The sequence below is a fragment of the Podarcis melisellensis genome (assembly GCF_964234715.1).
Source record: "Podarcis melisellensis genome assembly, chromosome: 16".
Classification (NCBI taxonomy): Eukaryota; Metazoa; Chordata; class Lepidosauria; order Squamata; family Lacertidae; genus Podarcis; species Podarcis melisellensis.
The window spans coordinates 3,480,788-3,502,085 of record NC_138533.1 but is presented as its reverse complement, the minus strand read 5'-3'; the positions used below and the strand labels follow the sequence as shown (position 1 = coordinate 3,502,085).

Sequence of the window (21,298 nt, the reverse complement as noted above, 5' to 3'; positions counted from 1 at the left end):
TATTGCTGCCTCCAACTATGGAAGCAGAGCAGAGCCATCATGACCAGCAGCCATCAGAAGTCTTTTCCTCCGTTAATTTTATCTTCTATGCTGTTTAACACCTACATGAAACCACTGAGTGGGGTTATCCAGAGTTTTGGAGCAGATTGTCAGTAATAAGCTGATGACACTCAGCTCTGCTTATCATTTACATCTGCAGGTGAGGCTGTGGAGGTGCTGGACCAGTGTCTTGCTTCAGTGCTGGACTGGATGAGAGCCAACGAACTGGAGTTCAATCCAGATAAGACAGAGGCACTTTTGATGGGTGGCTCCCTAGACTGGATGGATGGGAGGTGGCCCGCTCTTGATGGGGTCACACTCCCTCTGAAGGAGTAGGGATGCAGCTTGGGGGTTCTTCTGGATCCATTGCTGTCACCTAAGACTCAGGTGGCCTCGGTGACACTGAGTTCCTTCCATCAGCTTGGGTTGATGGCCCAGCTGCGCCCCTATCTACTCCAGTAACCTACTAAGCGCGTTATACGTGGGGCTGCCTCTGAAGACGGTTCAGAAACGTCGGCTGGTACAGAATTCAGTGGCCAGGTTGTTCACCAAGGTGGTTTGAGCATATTACAACGATCCTAGCCTGACTACACTGGTAGCCAATTAGTTTCCAGGCCCAACTCAAAATGCTGGTGTTGACCGATAAAGTCTGAAACGGCTTGGGACCGCGATAACTCTAGGTGGACTACCTCTCCCCATATGAACCTACCGAGACCCTGTGATCATCATCAGAGGCCCTCCTCCACAAGAGATCTGGAAGGTGGAAGCATGAGAACAGGCCTTTTCTACAGTGGCTCCCCTTCATTACATATCTTTAGGCACCATGCAGAATCATTTCACTTCAACCAGGCATTTGGCTGATTAAACATTCTATAGCTTTTAAAATGTGTTTCTGGGAGGGGGGGTTTCTCGGTCTGTTTTTGTTTTATAATGTATTTTGTATTCTCATTTTGTATTTTGTTGTTCTGAACTGCCCTGCGATCTTCAGATGAAGGGTGGTATACAAATTAATTAAACAGCAATAATAAATATATAATCATAATAATAATTTGTCTAATCTTCTTTAAAAGCAATCTAGGTTGGTGGCCATCGTTGCCTCCTAAGTTTCACAGTTTAACTATGTGCTGCATGAAGAAGGACTTTCTACTGTTCCTTTTGCAAAATGGGGTTTGTGTTATTTGCGAAGCTGGTTTCATGTTTTGAAAGTACCTAGCAAATTTGTTACTTATTCTTTATTAGGTTACAGCTAACTAAGCTCTACTCAGAGTAGATCCATATCCCTCTGCTCTGAGCAGGAGTAGCACTGGATTGGAAACTGTTTTTCCCACCCACTTCCCGTCAGAGCTGAAGTTCCGCCTGAGCCAGCTGGAAAAGTGATGTGATATTTGCCAAAGGATCATGTGAGGAAGTTGATCCTCTTCCCGCAACCAGGCCTCCCCGCTCCCAGCCCCCCTCGTTCTCTTACCACGGGTCAGTCTGCAAACCTGAGTAAAGTTTGCCTGAGACAAACAGCCCAGATTTTCCACCGCCTGGCTAGACTTCCTCAAAACCAGCTCAGCATAAAGCCAAGCAGCCCGCGGGCATTCGTCCACTCAGTTGCAATCTTTGGGTATTTTAAAAAGCAACTTCTGCCCTGCAGACCTGCCCTTGCAAGAGAACTTCGGTGGCTGAGTTTTAACTCAGGTAAGACAGCTGTAGAAGAGAGGGGGTGACTGGTCTACCAATTTTGGTTTCTGCCTTTTTCAGTCTTTTGCATCATTTCATGATTATTGTTATTTTTTAAATGCATTTTAGCATGTATTTCAACTGATAAACATATTTTTGCATGCATTTTTTTGCCTAATATACACATAGTTTGCAGGGAATTTAACATAATACATTTGATTGCAGCTTTCACTAAACTGCATTTTTATTCATATGAATTCTTATACTTGTTTGGGAGATTGGGGTTGCATATCATAGAATCATAAAGGACTGTGAGGATTATCTAGTCCAGCCTGCTGCAGTGCAGGAATATGCAGCTGTCCCTTACAGAAACTGAACCTGCAAACTGGGCATTGTCCACACCATGCTCTAACCGACTGAGCTATCCGGCATCAGAAAACTGCACTGCAAAATCTGGAGAGCGGTCAGTTTTGAAGGATGGCTGTGTTTCAGTTTACGTGTTGTTTTGAGAGAAGCACAAATGATGTGGGTTTGCATTGAAACATGGGCCAAATCAAAGATGTCTCCTCCATCAACTAGACGACCCTTCTAGGGTGGGAAGTGGGTGGGGAAAACTCTATGATCCTATGATCTATGATCCCTTCATCCCTTATCAAGGCTCAAACCTTCCTTAAGGCTCAAACCTCCCATCAACCCTAACCAATGTGGCCGATGGTCAGCGATGGTAATCTAGACCTGCATCATCTGGAGGGCAACATGTTGGCCATCACTGCTACAGCCTTGCGGTGGTTTGTCAGTCATCTAAATCAGGCATGTAATGGGGGGACCTTTGGTCCTCCGCAGATTTTGCTGAGTGACTCCTCTCTGGCAACCTGGAGATCTGTTGCCAGCCAAGGACCCAGTGGCCCAACTCAGGATAAGGCAGCTGCTTCTTATGTTCCTCTTTAAATCAGCCCTTTCTTCAGAACCATGAGGACTAGAATCTTACTTTATTTTGGGGGGTGGTAGGAATAAATATCCCCTTTAGAGGCCCAGTCCTATCTCTAGGAAGGGCTGTGAAAGGCTCCTGTTTGAAGCCCTGAACCTACAGGGTTCCACTGAGATTTAGCTTGCCCCAGTTTTTTTATATATATATTTTTTTACTCCCTATGGAGCTGAACAAAGGTAACCAGATCTTGGTTTTGCTGAAAGCGATGACGTATGGCGCTGTTTAGAGTATTAATGGGAACCAGCTGTGGCGCTGCACGTGACTCTTTTATCTTCCTAGTCCTTTCAAAGGACGGGTTTTGGGGAGAGAGAGAGGGGAAGGGGCTGTAGAAGACAGAAAAATAACTTGTTTTCAGCAGAAGTGCCATCCAGGTAGGTTTTGGGAGGAAGCAGTCCAGGGCCCCACCCGGCAGAATGAGGGGGGACCCCAAACTTACCAAGACCAGCTCACTTCTTTTTGAACTCAGCAAACTTTACCAATCTAAAGAGCTGGCCTTTCCTTCAAAGAGCTCAGGACAAGCATACGTAGCTTTACCCAGTCAACACCCCTCCTCGTGTTATACCTTACAATGACCCAGTGAAGTCAGTAAGATTGGCAGATGAGGACTGGCCAGAGGTCCCACTCTAAACTTCCTGGGTGGCTGGCTGGGTTTGATCCTGTGCATCCTTACTCCCAATTCAGATCCAGCATCCATTAAAAGCGTGTGGCTTCCTGCAAAGGATCCTGGGAACAGATGTTTGTTCCAGGTGCTGGGAATTGCAGCACTGTGAGGGCTACGCTCCAGTTGGCAGGATTATTTGGGGGAAGCCATGTGCTTTAAAGGGACGGTGTGTATGTGACCTGATGCTTTCCTCCCTTCCTCATCCTTGCCCTCCTTTCTCCCGTTCCAGGATGTTGTGGACCACCTTCATACTAGCTGCCCTGTTGCCAATAGCCAAGGCTACTGATGGCTCTCCTGATGGAATGCTGGACTCTCAGTGGGAACTCTGGAAGAAAACCCACAGGAAGGAATATAATGGCAAGGTAGGGGGACTGGGCAGCAAGGCAGGAAGGGGCATTGGCCCTAGCTGGTTCTGGAAATCCTCCTCAAATCTTTGCGGAACAACTCTAGTGGTTGCAAGATGGGCTGCTTTTTGTGCAGCTTTGCGAGGAACAAAGATCTACCTTTCTGCTAGCAACAATTTGTTCATGCAGAGGGAATACCTGAAATTGTGCCCTTTGCACACAATAGAAACCGATTCTGTTCCCTGCAGAACAGCAGGTGGTCAGGAGGGGTCCAAGTGAAACCTGGCTGGGGGGGCGCCACCAGGGCTTGTCCTGTACATTAAGATCTTGAACTAACCTTTCGTCTTTTTGTAACCTACAGATGGATGAGGTCTCCCGAAGGCTTATATGGGAGAAGAACCTTAAATACATCAACACCCATAACTTGGAATTTTCTCTGGGAAGGCACACTTTTGAATTGGCTATGAACCACCTGGGAGATATGGTAGGTAGTGCTAGTGGTGGAAATTTGCTGGGGACATCTCTGCAGCGAAATATTCCAAAAGTGAAGATTGGTAACCTTTAACTTGGGTGGGGGGATGGTGGTAACTGCCAATATTTTAGCTGATCAACCCCATGCAAAAGGCTGACTTATTTTTACATCCACCTGCCTCCATTGCTAATCCGGCTTCACTTCTGTTACCCTCCACCACCTCCTTATAAATGTCTCCCTGGCCTCGTTTCGGAAAAGCCTAGTAACCTCGGACACCTCTAGAAGTTCTTTTTACAGCACACGTATGACAATTCATGTTTATGATGAATATCCAGGCTGTGACACGTGATCCTAATTTCAATACTATTTGCACCTGCAAACGTTTGAGGCAGTCACACTGCTTCATTTCCAATCAGTGCGTATCCCTGTAACGTCTTGCTGAAATCCTGTAACTTTTCATACCACTAATGTTCTGGTGTTTGTTTCGGGTTATTTTGTCCCCACACCCTTTTGTTGAGCTATCAGCCTGTCTGGGCAACAACAGCATTTGGGGGTAATCCTGTTGTGTACCACTTAAAGACTACAGAGTTAAGCAGAATATAAATAGTTGGAAAAAATGAAGAATGCAACTCACAGAGTACAAATGCATCCATCCACTTTTGCTCGCTCACTGTTTTTCCTTCTCCAGACCAGTGAAGAAGTTGTTCAGAAGATGACGGGGCTCAAAGTCCCTTCCTCACGCAAACAAACCAACGACACCCTCTACATCCCAGACTGGGAAAAGAGGGTTCCTGATGAAATGGACTACAGAAAGAAAGGCTATGTTACTCCAGTCAAGAACCAGGTGAAAATCCTCATCTCTTTTTTCTGTTTACAGCTTCTTGCTGGGTGGGCCTTAAGTCATCCCTGCATGGCTTGTGATGCTGTCTGCTCCTTCCCTTTGGCCCAAGGATCCCACTTTAGACAAAAGGAGGGCCTTCTTCACACACACACACACACACACACACACACACACACACACACACACACTGCACAGCATAGTCAAACTCTTGAATTTGCTCCTACAAGAGGTATTGATAGCCACCAACCTGCATGGCTTTAAAGGAGGATTAGACAAATTCACAGAGGATAATTTTTTTAGCTATTGTGTGGGGGTGGTTGTGTCTTTATGCTCCTTCAGAACCACGCCGGGAAGACACAAATAATAAGCACAAATAATAATAGCTGTTATCCTGTTTGGGGAGCCTTGATAATGACTCCCAAATGATAAAGATAATAAAGAAGAATTGTGTTTTGGGAGCCATGGTAATGACAATAAAGAGTAATTCTGTTTGGGGAGCAATACTAATGATAATTAAGAAGAATTGTGTTTTGAGAGCCGTGGTAATGATAATAGATGCTAATTCTGTTTTTGGGAGCCATGGACTAATCCAATCATACTGTATACCCAATGCAGAGATGCAGAAGACTTATTCACCCTGGAGCACAAGCAAGGCCAAATAGCACGCCGTTTTGGGGAAAGGCTGTTTTGATCACAACTGCTTCTCGTTTTGAGTTTATTCCCCCTTCTTTCTTGGCAGGGCCAGTGTGGGTCCTGCTGGGCTTTCAGCTCCGTGGGCGCCTTGGAGGGGCAGCTCAAGAGGAAGACTGGCAAGCTGCTTAACCTCAGCCCACAGAACCTGGTGGACTGCGTCACCGACAATGATGGCTGCGGGGGCGGCTACATGACCCATGCTTTTGAATACGTGAAGGAGAACCGAGGCATTGATTCGGACGATTCCTACCCATATATCGGCCAGGTAATGGGAAACCTGAGCTCCAAACCAAAACTCTACTGCTCCTCTGCACAATCTGCCATGCTCTGTATTCACCCTCTCCTGTTCATCCACCTTGCAGGATGAAAACTGTATGTATAACCCAACTGGTAAAGCTGCCAAGTGCCGTGGTTACAGGGAGATCCCCGAGGGGAATGAGAAGGCCCTGAAAAGAGCTGTTGCCAGGATAGGCCCCATTGCTGTGGGCATCGATGCCAGCCTGGCCTCCTTCCAGTTCTACAGCCGAGGTAAGAGAGGATGGACTACTGCAGCAAAATGGGAAACAAGAATGCATAGATTGGGGGAAAGTCAGCATAAACGTCCATAGATTCATGGCAGTTACATAGAGAAAGGCATCATATTTGGGGAAATGGCATGCCAAACTGTATAAGGCAAAATATTACACACTTTTTAAAAAATAATTAACTGCATTTATAAGGAGCTCAAGGCAGCATCTACATAGTTCTCCCTCTCCTCATTTTACCCCCACAACAACCTTGTGGCTGAGGGGGATGCTTAACCCTAGACGTCCTTGTCCTAGTATGACACTCAAAGCTTAACAACAACCCTGTGTGGTAGGTTAGGCTGAGAGGCAGTGACCAGCCCAAAGTCACACCCAGGGACCCCCATGTGGCCAAGCGGAAGGATTTGAACCCTGGTCTCTTCCAGGTCCTAGTCCAACAGTTCAACCACCACACTGGAGAAATGCACAGTACAATTTTGGCATTTTTCTGCAAGGTGAACTTTTTAATTTTAAAACACATACACACTATGCAGGAAAGATCTGCAGTAGCTGAATTTAAGACTGGAAAAAGGAGGCACTAAAACCGACTAATTTGTCCATCCCGTTTTGAGAACCACAGACAGAGTTTGCGATAGGCTAAACTGAGTCACACCCTGCCCCTTCTGGTTTCCTTAGGTGTGTATTACGACGAGCAATGCGATGCCGACAACATAAACCATGCTGTCCTGGCCGTGGGCTATGGGACTCAGAAAGGCACCAAGCACTGGATTGTTAAAAACAGGTACATATCTGAAGTTTTCTAAAAGTATGTCCAAGAATGGTGGGTTTGGGGAGCTCTAATAGGTGGCTAAGAGACTTTAACTGCGAGGCTGGAAGGAGGACAAACATCCACCATCTATCAGCCAGTGGCCTGAATATCCCCTTGCCCTTTCTATATTTAGACTTGTGGTTTGTTAAGGACTTGCTGGGAATTGTAACTCTGAGAGGGGTAAACTACAGTACCCAGAATTCTTTGGGTGAAAGAATGTGCTTCAAATGTGCTTTAAAGATACAGCGTGTACAGAGCCTCAGTATAAGGCAGATTCCTATGTTTCTTCGACAGTCAGAGGCAGAGGCTTGTGGGTTTCCAACAGGAATCTGGGTGGCCACTGTGAGAACAGGTTGCTGGACTAGATGGGCTCCCAGTGGCTTGATTCAGCTTTTTTGATATCATAGAATAAAAAAACTGGAGTCGGAAGGTACCCCAAGGTTCATTTAGTCCAACCCCTTGCAGTGCAGGAATCACAGCTAGTTCATACATCATGACAGATGGCCTCCCAACCTCTTTTTAAAAACCTCCAAGGAAGGAGAGTCCACCACCACCTTTCGTGGGAGTCTGTTCCACTGTCAAACAGTTCTTACTGTCAGAAAGTTATTCCTGATGTGGAAGCCCTTTAGAAATTTGAAGATGGTTATCCTGTCTCCTCTCAACCAGGCTAAACATAACCAACTCCCTCAGCCGTTCCTCATAAGACTTGGTTTCCAGAAGATCAGCCCTCCTCTGGACATGTTCCAGCTTGCCAGGTCCAGAGGCAGGCAGTCTAGATTCCAAGGTTCTTGGGGGCCTTTGGTCGCTGTGAACACAGCTTGCTGGACTAGATGGGCCCCTGATAGGCCTGATCCAGCACCCGGCTTCTTTCGTACTCTTGGGCAACTCCTGCACATGAAAATTGCATCTCTACACTCCTGACGTTACTGGTCCCAGGCGATTTTGGCTTTTGAAAGCAGTCACCACCGCTTTAAGTAGAAGCAGGAAATGAATAGATACCCAGAGCAGATGAAACAAAACAGAAGTGACATCTCACCTGCCTGGTTAGCTGAATTTTCTAATGTGTTGGCTGACGGAGAATGTTCATCCACGTTCTTACTCTCTCTCTCTCTCTCTCTCTCTCTCTCTCTCTCTCTCTCTCTCTCTCTCTCTCTCTCTCTCTCTTTCTCTCCCTCTCCTCCCTATAGCTGGGGGGAAGATTGGGGCAACAAGGGCTACATCCTGATGGCCCGGAATATGGACAATGCCTGCGGGATTGCCAACCTGGCCAGCTTCCCAAAGATGTGACCAGTCCATGCATGCACTGCCACACCAGAAGTGGTCCTCGTGTCAGCAAATGGCTGGCTTCCTGAGCTGACATTAAGGAGCACTAACAAGGGACTTCCGTGAAAGCTGTTTTGCTGCAATGATATAGGCAGTTGTCTGTGACAGCATATTAAAAAGCTTTCTTTCATTTTCATTTTTTTTAAACACAAAATGTCTCTTGGTTCTTCCTCTGCAAGAAAAAATGGGAAACTTGCTAATATTAGGAACACATTCTCTCTCTACCTCAACTTCAATGCCAATACAAAATCCAGCATAGATTAATGCAGATCTTTTTATTGAGCTGATTCTTGGATCCCAGAATGAAAATTTTCCCAATGCGAAAGAGCCAGGGTCTCTACACTTGGGTATTCCTCTCTTATCCAGGCAAGTGAGAAGCGTTTTCAGAGTGTAAGGACACATCCCAGCAGGGCAACAACCTACAAGGGGAGGATGCAAAGCAGGGGCTGATGAGGAGTGTGTGACTTGGTCCTGAGGGCCAGATTGAGAGGGCTGAAGGGCCGCATTTGCTCACTGCATCGGAGCCTGGGGTTCCACATGCCTGGTGCATGCAAATCAGGGCATCAGAACATCCTCAAGCAGAGAAAGCAGGAAGGAACACACAGAGTAGATCACTCAAGCAAGTGAGCCAAGCCACATCCTCCATGAATGACCAGTCCTGGTGAGGTGGAGCCCACAGTCAGGAGGCTGCAAGATCCAGCAGGCGTGCTAGGTCATATTTTGGGTATGAAGCAGCCCAGCAAGGTCCAGCAATCAAGTGAACAAAGGTGGTCAAGGACAGAATTGTAAGGGACTCAGAGAAAGCCCTAGGAGCAGGCAACTCGCTAAAAGCAAGTCTCAACGGAGTCCTTTTTATACTCCATGAATGCTTTTTGTGTGCATTATCTGCTTTGGCGAGCAGGGCTAGGGGGAGTGTGAGGCCTGGAGGTGAAGAGGTGGTGCTTCAATGAAATCTTGAAGGGGGCAGCAGTCTCTCGGGGAGGGAGTGGGGGAGTGGTCTCAGGTTGACTCAGTTGCTGCCACTGGCTTTCTGCGTCTGGATTGCTGCTACAGCTATAAGTTGGGATCATAATGACAAAGAGGAATTGGGGTCCAGTCCATCTAGCATCCTATTTCCAATTCAGGTCAGCCAGGTGCGCCTGGGAAGCCCCCAAAACAGGGCACAAAGGGACCAGCTGTCACCTGCCATCTGCCTGGTATTCAGGGGTATAGTGCATCTGGACCTGGAGGCTTGATTTCAGTCTTGGCAATTGGCCATGGATTTCCATGAATTTGCTCAACCTTTTGGATTTTTGAAAAAGCCATGTGAAACAGTGGCCACCAACCATGGTGGGGTGGGGGGATTTCCCAAAACTACCAATGCCTTGTGTCAAAGAGTTTTCTTTTGTTCTGGATTTACTAGCAATTAACTCAGTAGCAGAGCTTTTGCTTTGCATGCAGAAGGTCCAATCCCTGGCATCTCTAGGTGGGGCCAGGGAAATGTCCCACCTGAAACCCCAATAAGCTATTGCCAGTCACTGAAGACAATGCTGAGCTTGTTGGACAAACTGCCTGACTCAGCATAAGGCAACTTTCTCAGTTCCTATTCAAACTGGCCGTTTCTTCAAAACCATGAGGTTGTTGTTTTTAAAGGAAGGGCTGTAGCTCCGTGATAGAACATCAGCTTTTCATGCAGAAGGTTCCATATTCAAATCCTTAGGGCTGCGCTCCTAAGTGAGATTCAAGTACCAGTCCTGAACATGAGTGGGAAACAAGCATGCCATCCTGTCCTTCGCTGCAGGGAGCAAAACTTCTAGACTTGGTCCAACTTGGCCTGGCTTTTTGAAATGTTTACCATTTATTTATTTTTTAAAAAAATTCTATACCACTATGCCATTTAAAAAGAAATCAAAGAGGTTCACAGCAATGAAACATGAAACCATAAAATAATTTTTTGTTTTGTTTTTTAAAAAAGAGAGTTAAAAACAGGCATCAATTAACCATTGTACAATGGCATATTCTTAATTTCCTGCAGAGGCCTGGCAGAATAGAAAAGTTTTCAGCAGGTGTTTAAAAGTTGGCACAGAAGACACCCTGGTTTCTTCTTGTCAAATGAGCCTTGCCAACTTGGGGGGTGACCAACAACATTCCTGCAGATGATCTTGGTGATTGAGCTGGATATATAAGGGTTCAGGTGGTCCCTGAGGTTTCCTGGACCTGAATTGTTCAGGCCTTTGCAAGTTAAAACAGGGACTTTGAACCTTCTGCATGGGTGCAGAAAGCATCAGTGAGCTCAGGAAGAGAAAACTGGCAGCAGCTGGGTCAAGTTTTGGTTCTCCTTTCTGGTGATTACAGGAAGGTCACTAGCTGAATTTTGTTGAGTGCAGTGACTTGGGCCGCTTTCAACTCAAGAGTCAGGCCCCAGTGCATACGTGTGGGCGAAAGAGGATCTTTCGCTGTGGCAAGTGTCAAAAACCACTTGTTCCCTCAGCCCAGCTGCTTCTTGTACAGCAAAGCCAAATTCTTACAGTCTCTGGGTTTGACATGAGCCAGCTCCCTCCATGCCACACTAAAGTTAAACCAGTTTATATTTTCATGGCCCACCGAATTCTAGGGACTCCTTCCTGCTTCAGGTTTTTGAGAGGGCCTAGAGATCTTTTATGGGACACGGGTGGCGCTGTGGGTTAAACCATAGAGCCTAGGACTTGCTGATCGGAAGGTTGGCGGTTCGAATCCCCGCGACGGGGTGAGCTCCCCTTGCTTGGTCCCTGCTCCTGCCAACCTAGCAGTTCAAAAGCAAGTCAAAGTGCAAGTAGATAAATAGGTACCGCTCCAGCGGGAAGGTAAATGGCGTTTCCGTGTGCCGCTCTGGTTCGCCAGAAGCGGCTTAGTCATGCTGGCCACATGACCCGGAAGCTGTACGCCGGCTCCCTCGGCCAATAAAGCGAGATGAGCGCCGCAACCCCAGAGTCGGCCACGACTGGACCTAAGGTCAGGGGTCCTTTAGAGATCTTTTATAAAGGCTTCTCCACATTCAAGCAAAGTCAATTGACTCCTTGCCTGACCTCCTGATTGGTTTCTTGAGCTGTGATTCCTGCACTGCAGGAGATTGGACAAGATGACCATTAGGGGTACCTTCCGACTCTATCATTCTGTGATTATAGGCTTGGGAAGCCTGGCTGGATCAGGCCAAAGTGGGTATATGTTACTCAGAATCCTGCTTCTCACAATGGCCGGTCAGATGCCTCCAGAAAGCTTACCAGTGTGGCTGGATGCCAACAACCTTCTCTTACTGTCTCTTCCCAGCAACTGGCATTCAATAGTAGGCTGCCTCTAGACCTGGAGGGTTCACATAGCCATCATGACTCACAACTTCTGAGAGACGTCTGCATCCTAAATTTGTGCCATGTGTTTACATCACCAATATCAAACTAGAAGAAGGAAGGCCAAGGAAGAATCATGGCTCAGTGGAAGAGTGCGTGGTTTGCAAGCAAAGGTTTTGGGTTCGATCCTTGATGCCTCCAGAAAGGGCTGGGAAAACACCTCATCTGAAACCCTGGGGAGCTGCTGCCAGTCGGTGTTTACAGCAATGAGCTAGATGTGCCAAGGGTCTTATTCAGTATAAGGCAGCTTCCTCTGCTCCTAACAGATTGACTCAGGGAGGACAGATCTGTTACTGGTTACTTGTACAGTACTAGTAACTTTACTTGTTTTACTTGGATTAGGGATGGGGGAAGAATTTGGATTGGGTCACATTTTTCGGTGAGCTCCCCAGGTCACACATCCCAAACTTAGTACACAAACTGAGATGCACCTGTCTTTCAAAATCTGCCCATCTCCAAATTTTGCAGTGCAGTTCTCCAATCAAAACTGTGTGCATTAGGGGAAAGTATCTGCCTACAAATTCAAATATTAGTGGGGAATGACCAACAATGCATTGTATTATGGAAAATTGTATTTTTAAAATGTATGTATTAAGAAAAATGCTGACAGATATTAGTGAGGACTTAAAAAAACACCATTGCAATTGATGCAAATAATTACAAATAATTGTAAACTAAATTCAATACAGGGAAAAAGGAGAGACACTGAGAGGAACTGAAATTGACAGATTCATCCATTTCTAATCTGGCTTGATCCAGATCATATATCCTTCAATGTGTTTCGCAACTAGTTTAAATCTTAATAATATAGACACACATCCAGCGGGGGAAAGCAGCCCAGGTACTGGTTGTGTGAGCACAATCTGTGTAGAGAGAGATGCAGATGCAGAAAATAGATGCAGGGCATCCTGTGAAGTGGGGAAGCAAGCTAAACTTTCCTTGTTTCATAATCTCCTAGCAAGCCTGAAGATGTAACAAATCAATTCACAGTCATCTTGCATGCTCAGATTGCTCACCATTGTAATGAAAGCAAGGCATTTCCTTTATTGGGGTGGGGAGGCTCATGTGACATTGAGCATAAGAAATCGAAAGTAGCCTTTTTATCAACAGCATGCGGGTGAAGCAGGAGCAGTGTTGTTGAAAGGTTCAGCCAGAGAAACAACATAAGAAAGGGGTTCCTGGAACAGGAAGGTTTCTTACACCCTAAAGGAGAGGTCAAGAGAGAACACCCAGCCTCAGCTGCTGAAAGGCATTCAGGTAGGTATTTATACGGAGAGACTTGGAGAAAGAGATTTTTTTTCTCGCCTTTACTGATCTCTTTCAGAGCAATTGAGGAAGTAACTTTATTTTTTCTTTTAGAAAAGGGTGTAGGTCCATAAGAGGGGAGGGGACCCTCCAAAAGGCTGAGATACACACACACACACACACACTCTAAGGGGTTTAGAAATGCTTTTAAATAAGTAAAATAGGGGTAACTTTTATTAGGATCAACAACAACAAAAACCAACAACAACCCATAAACTGTGGCCAGCTTTTAGGCACTGCAGAACTCTTTATTGGGCAAAATGTTATGGAAAGGGGAAGACTATTCAGGTGAGGTAGGTAACAAAAGGAAAGTTGGAAAAGGAGGCTAGAGGTTGTTGTTAATTTTATTTAGTACCTGCCCTTTGCCCTAAGGTCCTAGGGTTGCTCACAGTAATTTAAAAAACAACAATTTATAGCATATTAATATTTGAGGAATAGGGTGGGTCCTAAAATATACACATAGCCACGAGGGCTGGATATAGACTGAGCTTACAATGAAGACTGCAGGCTATGTTTCTCCCAGGTGCTGAAATACCAGATTAAGAACATAAGAATGGCATCTCAATCTCCAAGTGGTGAGAGATTCCAGGGGTTCCAGGTGCTTACCCAGGATTCACCTCACCCTGGAAGCCACCTGTCTTATTGCCATGACACCAGCAACCCCGTACTTACCAGCTTTCTGTGTCTGACTCGGCAGGATGGAACTGTGGGCCTGTGTTTTCCTGGCATTTGCTGCTGCTGCTTCGTCTGCATACTGGGAGAAGGACCCCACACTCAACAGGCACTGGGAGCTTTGGAAGAAAAAGTATGGCAAAACATACAAAAATGAGGTATGGGCACAAGCTGTCGGCATTGGAGCTTGGGTGCAGAAATTCCAGTACTGTCATACCTTGGAAGTCGAATACCTCACCAGTCGAACATTTTGGCTCTCGAACATTGCAAACACAGAAGTGATTGTTTCCATTTGTGAACATTCTTTGGAACCCAAATGTCCATTGCAGCTTCTGATTGGCTGCAGGAGCTTCCTGCAGCCAATCGGAAGCCGTGCCTTGGTTCCCGAACGTTTTGTAAGTCTAACAGGCTCCTGGAATGGATTCTGTTCGACTTCTGAGGTACCACTGTAGTTGTAAGCCCCACCAGTTCTAGGAGCAAGCAAGTAGCAGGAGATCAAGAGGTGTCAGAGGGTTGTCTCCAATGCTAGTCCTACTCAGGGCAGACCCACTGAAAGCAATGAACCTAAGTTTGTCATGTCCATTAATGAGTCTGAGTAGGACTAGCACTGGATACAACACAGAGAGGGATGCCATCAAGGGCTAATTTAGAACTGCTATCCAGAGCCTTTTGAGGACTGAGTCTGAGGAAGATGCTTCAGCAGTTGTGGCCCTACAGTTGGGTAGAGTGAGGCAGTTACCTCCGGTAGCAGACAAAGAGGAGGTGATGGTGAGAAGCTGCTGCAAGGTGGTGGGAGGACACAGCTGTGTGTGGCACACAACCCACCTAAGATAGACTGCTGCTGTCAGTGTGATAAAGGCTATGCAAGTCCAGGTGGCCTCTGTACATGGGATGTAGTGAGGGGACCATCTTGTCCGTCCCCATAGACAGGAAAATGTGCTTAGCATAACCAAGTCTGGGTCAAATGACTGAGCCCACACAGAAGGCTTTGAAAGCCTTGAGACAGAGTAAAATGTGGAAATGGTTGCAAAGAGTGCCGGGTGAGCAGAAGAGTGATGAAAGGGCAAATGTAGAGGTTCAAGGGGAAAAGAACGCCCTGTGATTCCAGGGGTATCAGGCCAGGTCTGCAGCAAGGCCAAGTAGTCAAGGCAGCTGGAGTGAGAGCCAAGATAGTCCTAATGCAAAGGCAGCCCGGTCTGATAATGGAGTAGGAGAGGCAGACTTGGGGCCCTTGAGATGTTACTAGACCCCAGTTCTCAGCAGCCCCAGTTGCTAAGATTGGGGGGGGCAGGCACTTGAGTTCCCCATTCCTGTCCTAGAGAATACGAGCAGACATTAAGCAAATATAACAATTCTTTGATCAGTTAGAAAACTGAAGCAGAGGTCAATAAACATTACATATCACAAATAATAAGTATAAACTTCTGCAACATCCTCCACCATGGGCAGAAATCAACAAGCCCAAAAGGATCGATTCTGTTTGCACAGATAGTAATCAACAACTCTGATGTAGTGGGATACTTAGGACTCATCCATACTTACCTTTTGCCCTGTGCTTTTTAGGCACAGGTCCACACTTTCCTATTTCCTCGTCTGTGTCTGAGCATTTTCCCTCACCTGCCACTGTTTTCCCCAGGAAAACCCCATCTTTAATGCTGAATCAGAGCAAATGGTAATTTGGGCTTTCTGTGGACTGACATTTGCTGATTCAGCACTAAGTGTAGATGTGACCTTAGTTGCAGGCATTGGGATAAGTTTGGGTTGTTCGTATAGATATGGCAGTATTGACCCAAACTTTAAATTGAAGGGTGAAAACAGTCTTATGTTAGTTTAAATAATAAATACATTTTGGTATGTTTTCATTATTGATAGTTTGCCTTATGACAACCTTAAAATGTTATTATCTTCACATAATCAAACTCAAACTGAGTGATTTGTGTGATTGCCGTGTTATGCTTTGAAATGATGTAGCATTTGGTTCTTATTGGAATGATGTATCAATCAGCATTTTTGTTTTTCTGTCATGTGAGCCACTTCCAGCACATCTATATGAAAAAGTTGCATATAAATTTATAAAATACCAATGGTAACAATGTGAGCTTCTGCATTTTTCTTTTTTTTTTTTTAAGAAAGAGGAAGGTGGTCGACGTATGACTTGGGAAAGAAATCTGCAGTTTATCATGTTGCATAACCTCGAACATTCGCTGGGGTTACATTCCTATGAACTTGGCATGAATCATCTGGGAGATATGGTTAGTAAACGAATGTTTAACATGATTGATGGGTATGTTGGTAATTCTGTCATATTAGAACAAATTGCTTGCAAAATGTGGAGAACTGAATTTAATATTGGAAAAATGAGAAACTAAGAGAACCAAAATTGACAGGTCCTTCTATCCCTAGTCCTTACCCACCTGAGGGAATGAACCCTTTACAGAAAAAATGTGACTGATTCTTGCTTTTTATTAAGTGCATCTATGTTCCTTTTTGCATCTTATTGAAATCCATGAAAGTTTCTATGCCATAATAAAAGGTTGCTTTTGCTTCATGAAGCTATCACCTAACACAGCAACATCTCTGGAATATGTTCCTTCATGTAGACCAGCGAGGAGGTGACTGCTATGTTGACTGGGTTGAAAGTTCCTGACTCACGCATGCACAATTCAACATATTATGTGCGAAGTCTGGGAGTCCTCCCCAACACTGTAGACTGGAGGCAGAAAGGGTGTGTCACAAATGTTAAGAACCAGGTAAGAGAGCATCTTTCGGCATTTCCAGATCATCACTGTCTTTGGGTGGGATTCAACCACACCTCCGCAAATTCAAATTGTGCAATTAAAGCTGATTGCGAGGACTTGCACAACAACCAGCTTCCAGAAAAATCAGACTTTTTGCGATAAGGAAAGTGATTGGCAAGTGCGCTGGAAAGTGTGGGGAAATGCCTGCTACAATGTTGTCTAATCTCGCCACAAGCAAATGAGAACGAAGGCTCAATGAACGGGTCATCTGGAACTTAGCAATTTCTTCCTTTGAAACTGATTCTCTCCATTTTAGGGTGCATGTGGTGCATGCTGGGCCTTTAGTGCTGTTGGGGCCCTGGAAGGCCAGCTAAAACTCAAAACAGGGAAACTGGTGTCTCTCAGTACACAAAACCTCGTTGACTGCTCCAGTAAGTATGGAAACCATGGGTGCAATGGAGGCTACATGGAGGCTGCCTTCCAGTATATCATAGACAACAAAGGCATTGATTCGGAAGCTTCCTACCCATATGAAGCCAAGGTTTGTATCATTTAATTTAGATTGAATGTAAACATAAAACACTACAGAGTGCACCTGCAGATTTATTTCAGAATATATCCGGTCATGATTGCTAGCAATGCATTAGAGACTGTCGCAAATAAATTACATTTATTGTACTTACATACAAAGACATACCTCTTCTAAGATGATATTTGCTTATTGTATGCATGCATCATCTGAAACAAAGTTGTTCTTTTTTCTTCTTCAAGAACATGGCTGCCTTCACCTGAATATTTGTGTAAATTAAAACCAGTGCCTTAGTTGCCAAATCAGCTAAAATTATTTGACTTATTTAACTAAGATATAGATTAGATATATCTAATATCGTTATAACAACATTAAACAGGTCAGTGTAGATCCAGCCCTGGTGTCAGCAGTAGTCACTACTGCACACCTTTTAAAAACCTGCTACCCACAAGGCGGGCCCCTTTGATCTGATCCAGCTTCAGAGTTCTTCTTAAGATCTTATACTGTTAGAGAAACCCATGGAGGCCAAAGAAGCAACTTTATCTTCTTTTTCTTTCAGAATGGAACGTGTCACTACGACCCCTCTGCACGAGCTGCTACCTGCTCTAAATATGTTACTCTCCCATATGGAGATGAAGCTGCCCTGATGGATGCCGTAGCCAATGTTGGCCCTGTATCGGTTGGTATAGATGCAAGTCTAATGTCATTCTTCCTATTTAAGCGAGGTGAGTTCTACCGTGCTTCCCTGCAAATATACTCTGGATAGACTCATTGGAAATCAGAGAATTCTGACGGAATAGGAGCACAAATAGCCAGCTGTTCACTCACTTATTTGTTTCATGTCTGGAGTGGAAATCCATCCAGTAAATACAAACAGTATTAGCTGTTGTTGTTTTCAGTCTGTGAACAATATATATAGTAATCGATGACTCTCTCTTCTCCACCCCGCCCAATTTTTATTATATTTTGTTTGCATGGAAATGAATGGCCTTCACATTTACAAGTAAAGTCACTTTTTTTGGAAGGCGAACTGCAGTGGAACCGAAACAGAACTGCATAAGATGAACATGGGTGGGCACCAAAATCAGTGCTTTCTTTCGTGCCCATCAAAACTAGCTTAAGTCCACTAATTTCAATGGGTCTACTCTGAGTATGTCTTAGTTGGATTCAACCCTCTTTGGCATGCAAAGAAGCAGACTCTTTTGCTATCCCAGTGAGGTCAACCATTTTGTGCAGGCAAGTTGTTCAGACAGGGCTGGTTGTGTGTGTCTGCATGCCTGCACACAGATTAACGGTCTTCTGAAAGCCGCAATTTTACCTTTCCTTCAAGAAATTATTCAATTGGGTGTGATCCTTGGCAATTCCTTGCTGTTCTCTCCATAGATACTTTTCAAGCTTTCCACAACCTTGACCCATTTTTAACCCCAAACAGCAATGCAGGACCCACTAAGAACAAATAAATTATGCCTTGTATTATTCTCACGTTTACTGTTGGCCTGTCTAGAACTATTCTTCCCTTTCTCTTGCTTTTGTGTACCAATCTCCTTTTATCTCCAGTGCTGATGTGACCTACATTTAGTTGGTCCTGAACCCACCAACAATTAGGCTACATAACTTCCCAGGACATTACTAACATTTTCTCAAAACTCTCCCTTACCAAAACACCAATGCCAAACTTGGTAAGGAGTTAGGTTACTACTCCAGTATTATTACTTCCTCCCCTCCTCCAATTAATATCACATTATGATTTTACCTTTGCATCTTTGATACCTGCTTCCCCCAATGTTGTTTGCAGAAGGGCTGTAGTGCAGCAGTACAGCACCTGCTTTGTATGCAAAAGGTTCCAGGTGCAATCTCTGGCGTCTGCAGGTAGGACTGGGACAGACCCCTGCCTGAAGCCCTGGAGAGCTGCTGCCAGTCAGTCTAGATAATACTAAGCTGGATGGACCAGTGGTCTGAATTGTTATGAGGCAGCAAAGGCTGGCCCTGCTATTTGGCACAGTGATGCAGGTGCCAAAGGCAACAGCAACCCCCCACTATTTCCCCTAGGTTTTCTGACTTAGCCTGCTCTGTGCCCACAAGGCTAGCCTGACATTATAGTGGAAGATGTTAACAGATAACCACTGCTGAAGTAAGATTAGGCTACCAGCCTGATCCGATTCTGTACATGGGATCAATGGGTGCCATCTCTTCCTTCTCATTTGGCAGCCCTGAAGGCAGCTTCCTGTATCCTCTTGGTGGAATATAGCACATTTTGTTGACCCTAAACTAGGAGGGCTATTTTTCAATAGCAACTTTCATTTGCTTCAGTTTCAAAAATGTACCATATGCTCATACACACCTGAAAGTGATTCTTTATCCTTTTTATGTAGGTGTATATGATGATCCAAAGTGTTCTCAGCATATAAATCATGGAGTTGTCGTAATTGGATATGGAACAGAAGAAGGCAAAGAATATTGGCTTGTGAAGAACAGGTAAGAATACCCTTTAGGGAACCAGCTGCTAAGCCAGCATTGTATATCATTGTATATCAGTGAGTCCACTGCCCATCCATTTTGAGACACTTTAGTCTAAAACAGGCTTCCTCAAACTCGGCCCTCCAGATGTTTTGAGACTACAACTAATCCAGAATGCGGCAGCTAGACTGGTGACTGGGGGCAGCCACCGAGACCACATAACACCAGTCTTGAAAGACCTACATTGGCTCCCAGGACGTTTCTGAGCACAATTCAAAGTGTTGGTGCTGACTTTGAAAACCCTAAACAGCCTCGGTCCTGTATACCTGAATGAGCATCTCCACCCCCATTGTTCAGCCCGGACACTGAGATCCAGCGCTGAGGGTCTTCTGGCAATTCCCTCACTGCGAGAAGCAAAGCTACAGGGAACCAGGCAGAGGGCCTTCTCGGCAGTGGCGCCTGCCCTGTGAAACGCCCTCCTGTCAGATGTCAAAGGGATAAACAACTACCTGACATTTAGAAGACAAACTTGAGGGAAGTTTTTAGTGTGTGACATTTTAACGTATTTTTAAACTTTGTTGGAGGCTGCCCAGAGTGGCTGGGGAAACCCAGCCAGATGGGTGGGGTACAAATAATAAAGGTAAAGGTAAAGGTAAAGGTACCCCTGCCCGTATGGGCCAGTTGTGTCCGACTCTAGGGTTGTGCACTCATCTCACTTAAGAGGCCGGGAGCCAGCGCTGTCCGCAGACACTTCCGGGTCACGTGGCCAGCGTGACGAAGCTGCTCTGGCGAGCCAGCACCAGCGCAGCACACGGAAACGCCGTTTACCTTCCCGCTATAAAGCGGTCCCTATTTATCTACTTGCACTTAGGGGTGCTTTCGAACTGCTAGGTGGGCAGGAGCTGGGACCGAAAGACGGGAGCTCACCCCGCCGCGGGGATTCGAACCGCCGACCATACGATCGGCAAGTCCTAGGCACTGAGGTTTTACCCACAGTGCCACCCGCGTCCCTCTTACAAATAATAAATAATAATTATTATTATTACAATTCCCATCATCCCTGACCATGGGTCCTGCTAGCTAGGGATCATGGGAGTTGTAGGCCAAAAACATCTGGAGGGCCGAGTTTGAGGAAGCCTGGTCTAAAGCATTGTTCTTTAACCTTGGGTGTTCAGTTGTTGTCAGGACTCAGTGTTTAGCTAATGGGAGTTTTAGTCCAGCAACATTTTGGGGCCCAAGTTTGGCCCATGTTACTGGAAGCATCCGTAACATGAGATATTAATGCTACATGATAATTATTTTCAGTTCCTTACTGAGAATCGTAAGACCCTTGAAAAGCCCCTTGTTCACAATGAAAGTGTTAATTATTCTCCTAATGTCTCATTCTCTGTTATTTCAACAGCTGGGGTCTAAGTTTTGGCGATGAAGGATTCATTAAAATTGCAAGGAATCATGGGAATCGCTGTGGCATTGCCAGCCAGTGCTCCTATCCACTAATCTAGAGAGGATTTCCAGCTCACAATGGATTGTTCGTCACTGAAAGAACAGCCCATTAGGCAACTAATCTTTAGAGTTTTTAAAAAATCAAACTGCTCTGTTTTAAGAAGAGTGATTGGTCTCCAAAGGCAAGGTCTTCCTGTCAGCTCCACCTGGTAGATCTGAGACAAGCAGCCAAAATGATGATTTATCCTGGTTTATCTTGGTATTTGCTGAGCATCCCTTGGGCGCTGTGGGGCTTAATCAGTTAATAATGTAATGTCTGTAGTCCTGCTCTGAACAGCCCAAGCTTTATGTAATTGCCGGATAGTATCACTGTTACAACCTCAAGGTATGTTGGAATAAAAGCTGTGTCAGGTAAACACAGAAACAAACAAAAA

General features: G+C 45.3%; 2 protein-coding genes and 1 long non-coding RNA gene across 8 annotated transcripts in view; 2 read left to right on the top strand and 1 right to left on the bottom strand.

Annotated features, from left to right (window-relative positions):
- LOC309358728 overlaps positions 1-19,444 on the bottom strand; it is a 27,872-nt gene extending 8,428 nt beyond the window's left edge. For 2 of the 5 annotated variants that reach the window (XR_014163526.1, XR_014163527.1), the window contains exons 1-4: positions 19,306-19,380; positions 17,119-17,223; positions 13,698-13,816; positions 4,804-4,973 (exon numbers count right to left, since the gene is read on the bottom strand). This is a non-coding gene — a long non-coding RNA (uncharacterized lncRNA). The other 3 variants (XR_014163525.1, XR_014163529.1, XR_014163528.1) reach the window with 3 other exon arrangements.
- On the top strand, positions 1,439-8,512 carry CTSK (cathepsin K). 2 transcript variants are annotated; one of them, XM_081891856.1, is made up of 8 exons: positions 1,439-1,722; positions 3,583-3,715; positions 4,059-4,181; positions 4,858-5,013; positions 5,750-5,968; positions 6,066-6,231; positions 6,903-7,008; positions 8,223-8,512. In XM_081891856.1, exons 2-8 carry the CDS (start codon positions 3,584-3,586, stop codon positions 8,320-8,322), a joined length of 1,002 nt encoding a protein of 333 aa, XP_081747982.1. In that variant the 5' UTR covers positions 1,439-1,722; position 3,583; the 3' UTR covers positions 8,323-8,512. The 2 variants fall into 2 exon arrangements, with proteins under 2 accessions (XP_081747982.1, XP_081747983.1); XM_081891857.1 differs by lacking the exon at positions 1,439-1,722 and adding an exon at positions 2,817-3,063.
- CTSS (cathepsin S) lies at positions 12,747-21,298 on the top strand. Its single transcript, XM_081891859.1, has 8 exons — positions 12,747-12,981; positions 13,723-13,855; positions 15,827-15,949; positions 16,298-16,447; positions 16,752-16,976; positions 17,524-17,689; positions 19,337-19,439; positions 20,824-21,298. The coding sequence occupies exons 2-8, from the start codon at positions 13,724-13,726 to the stop codon at positions 20,921-20,923; spliced, it is 999 nt and encodes a 332-aa protein (XP_081747985.1). The 5' UTR covers positions 12,747-12,981; position 13,723; the 3' UTR covers positions 20,924-21,298.

What these genes read in the sequence shown, in the direction of transcription:
- CTSK (XM_081891856.1), top strand. Translation starts at nt 3,584, where the DNA reads ATGTTGTGGACCACCTTCATACTAGCTGCCCTGTTGCCAATAGCCAAG. An exon ending in TTACTCCAGTCAAGAACCAG is followed by an intron (nt 5,014 to 5,749) that starts GTGAAAATCCTC and finishes CTTTCTTGGCAG; the next exon opens with GGCCAGTGTGGGTCCTGCTG. An exon ending in CACTGGATTGTTAAAAACAG is followed by an intron (nt 7,009 to 8,222) that starts GTACATATCTGA and finishes TCCTCCCTATAG; the next exon opens with CTGGGGGGAAGATTGGGGCA.
- CTSS (XM_081891859.1), top strand. Translation starts at nt 13,724, where the DNA reads ATGGAACTGTGGGCCTGTGTTTTCCTGGCATTTGCTGCTGCTGCTTCG. An exon ending in GCAAAACATACAAAAATGAG is followed by an intron (nt 13,856 to 15,826) that starts GTATGGGCACAA and finishes TTTTTTTTTAAG; the next exon opens with AAAGAGGAAGGTGGTCGACG. An exon ending in CCTACCCATATGAAGCCAAG is followed by an intron (nt 16,977 to 17,523) that starts GTTTGTATCATT and finishes TTTTTCTTTCAG; the next exon opens with AATGGAACGTGTCACTACGA.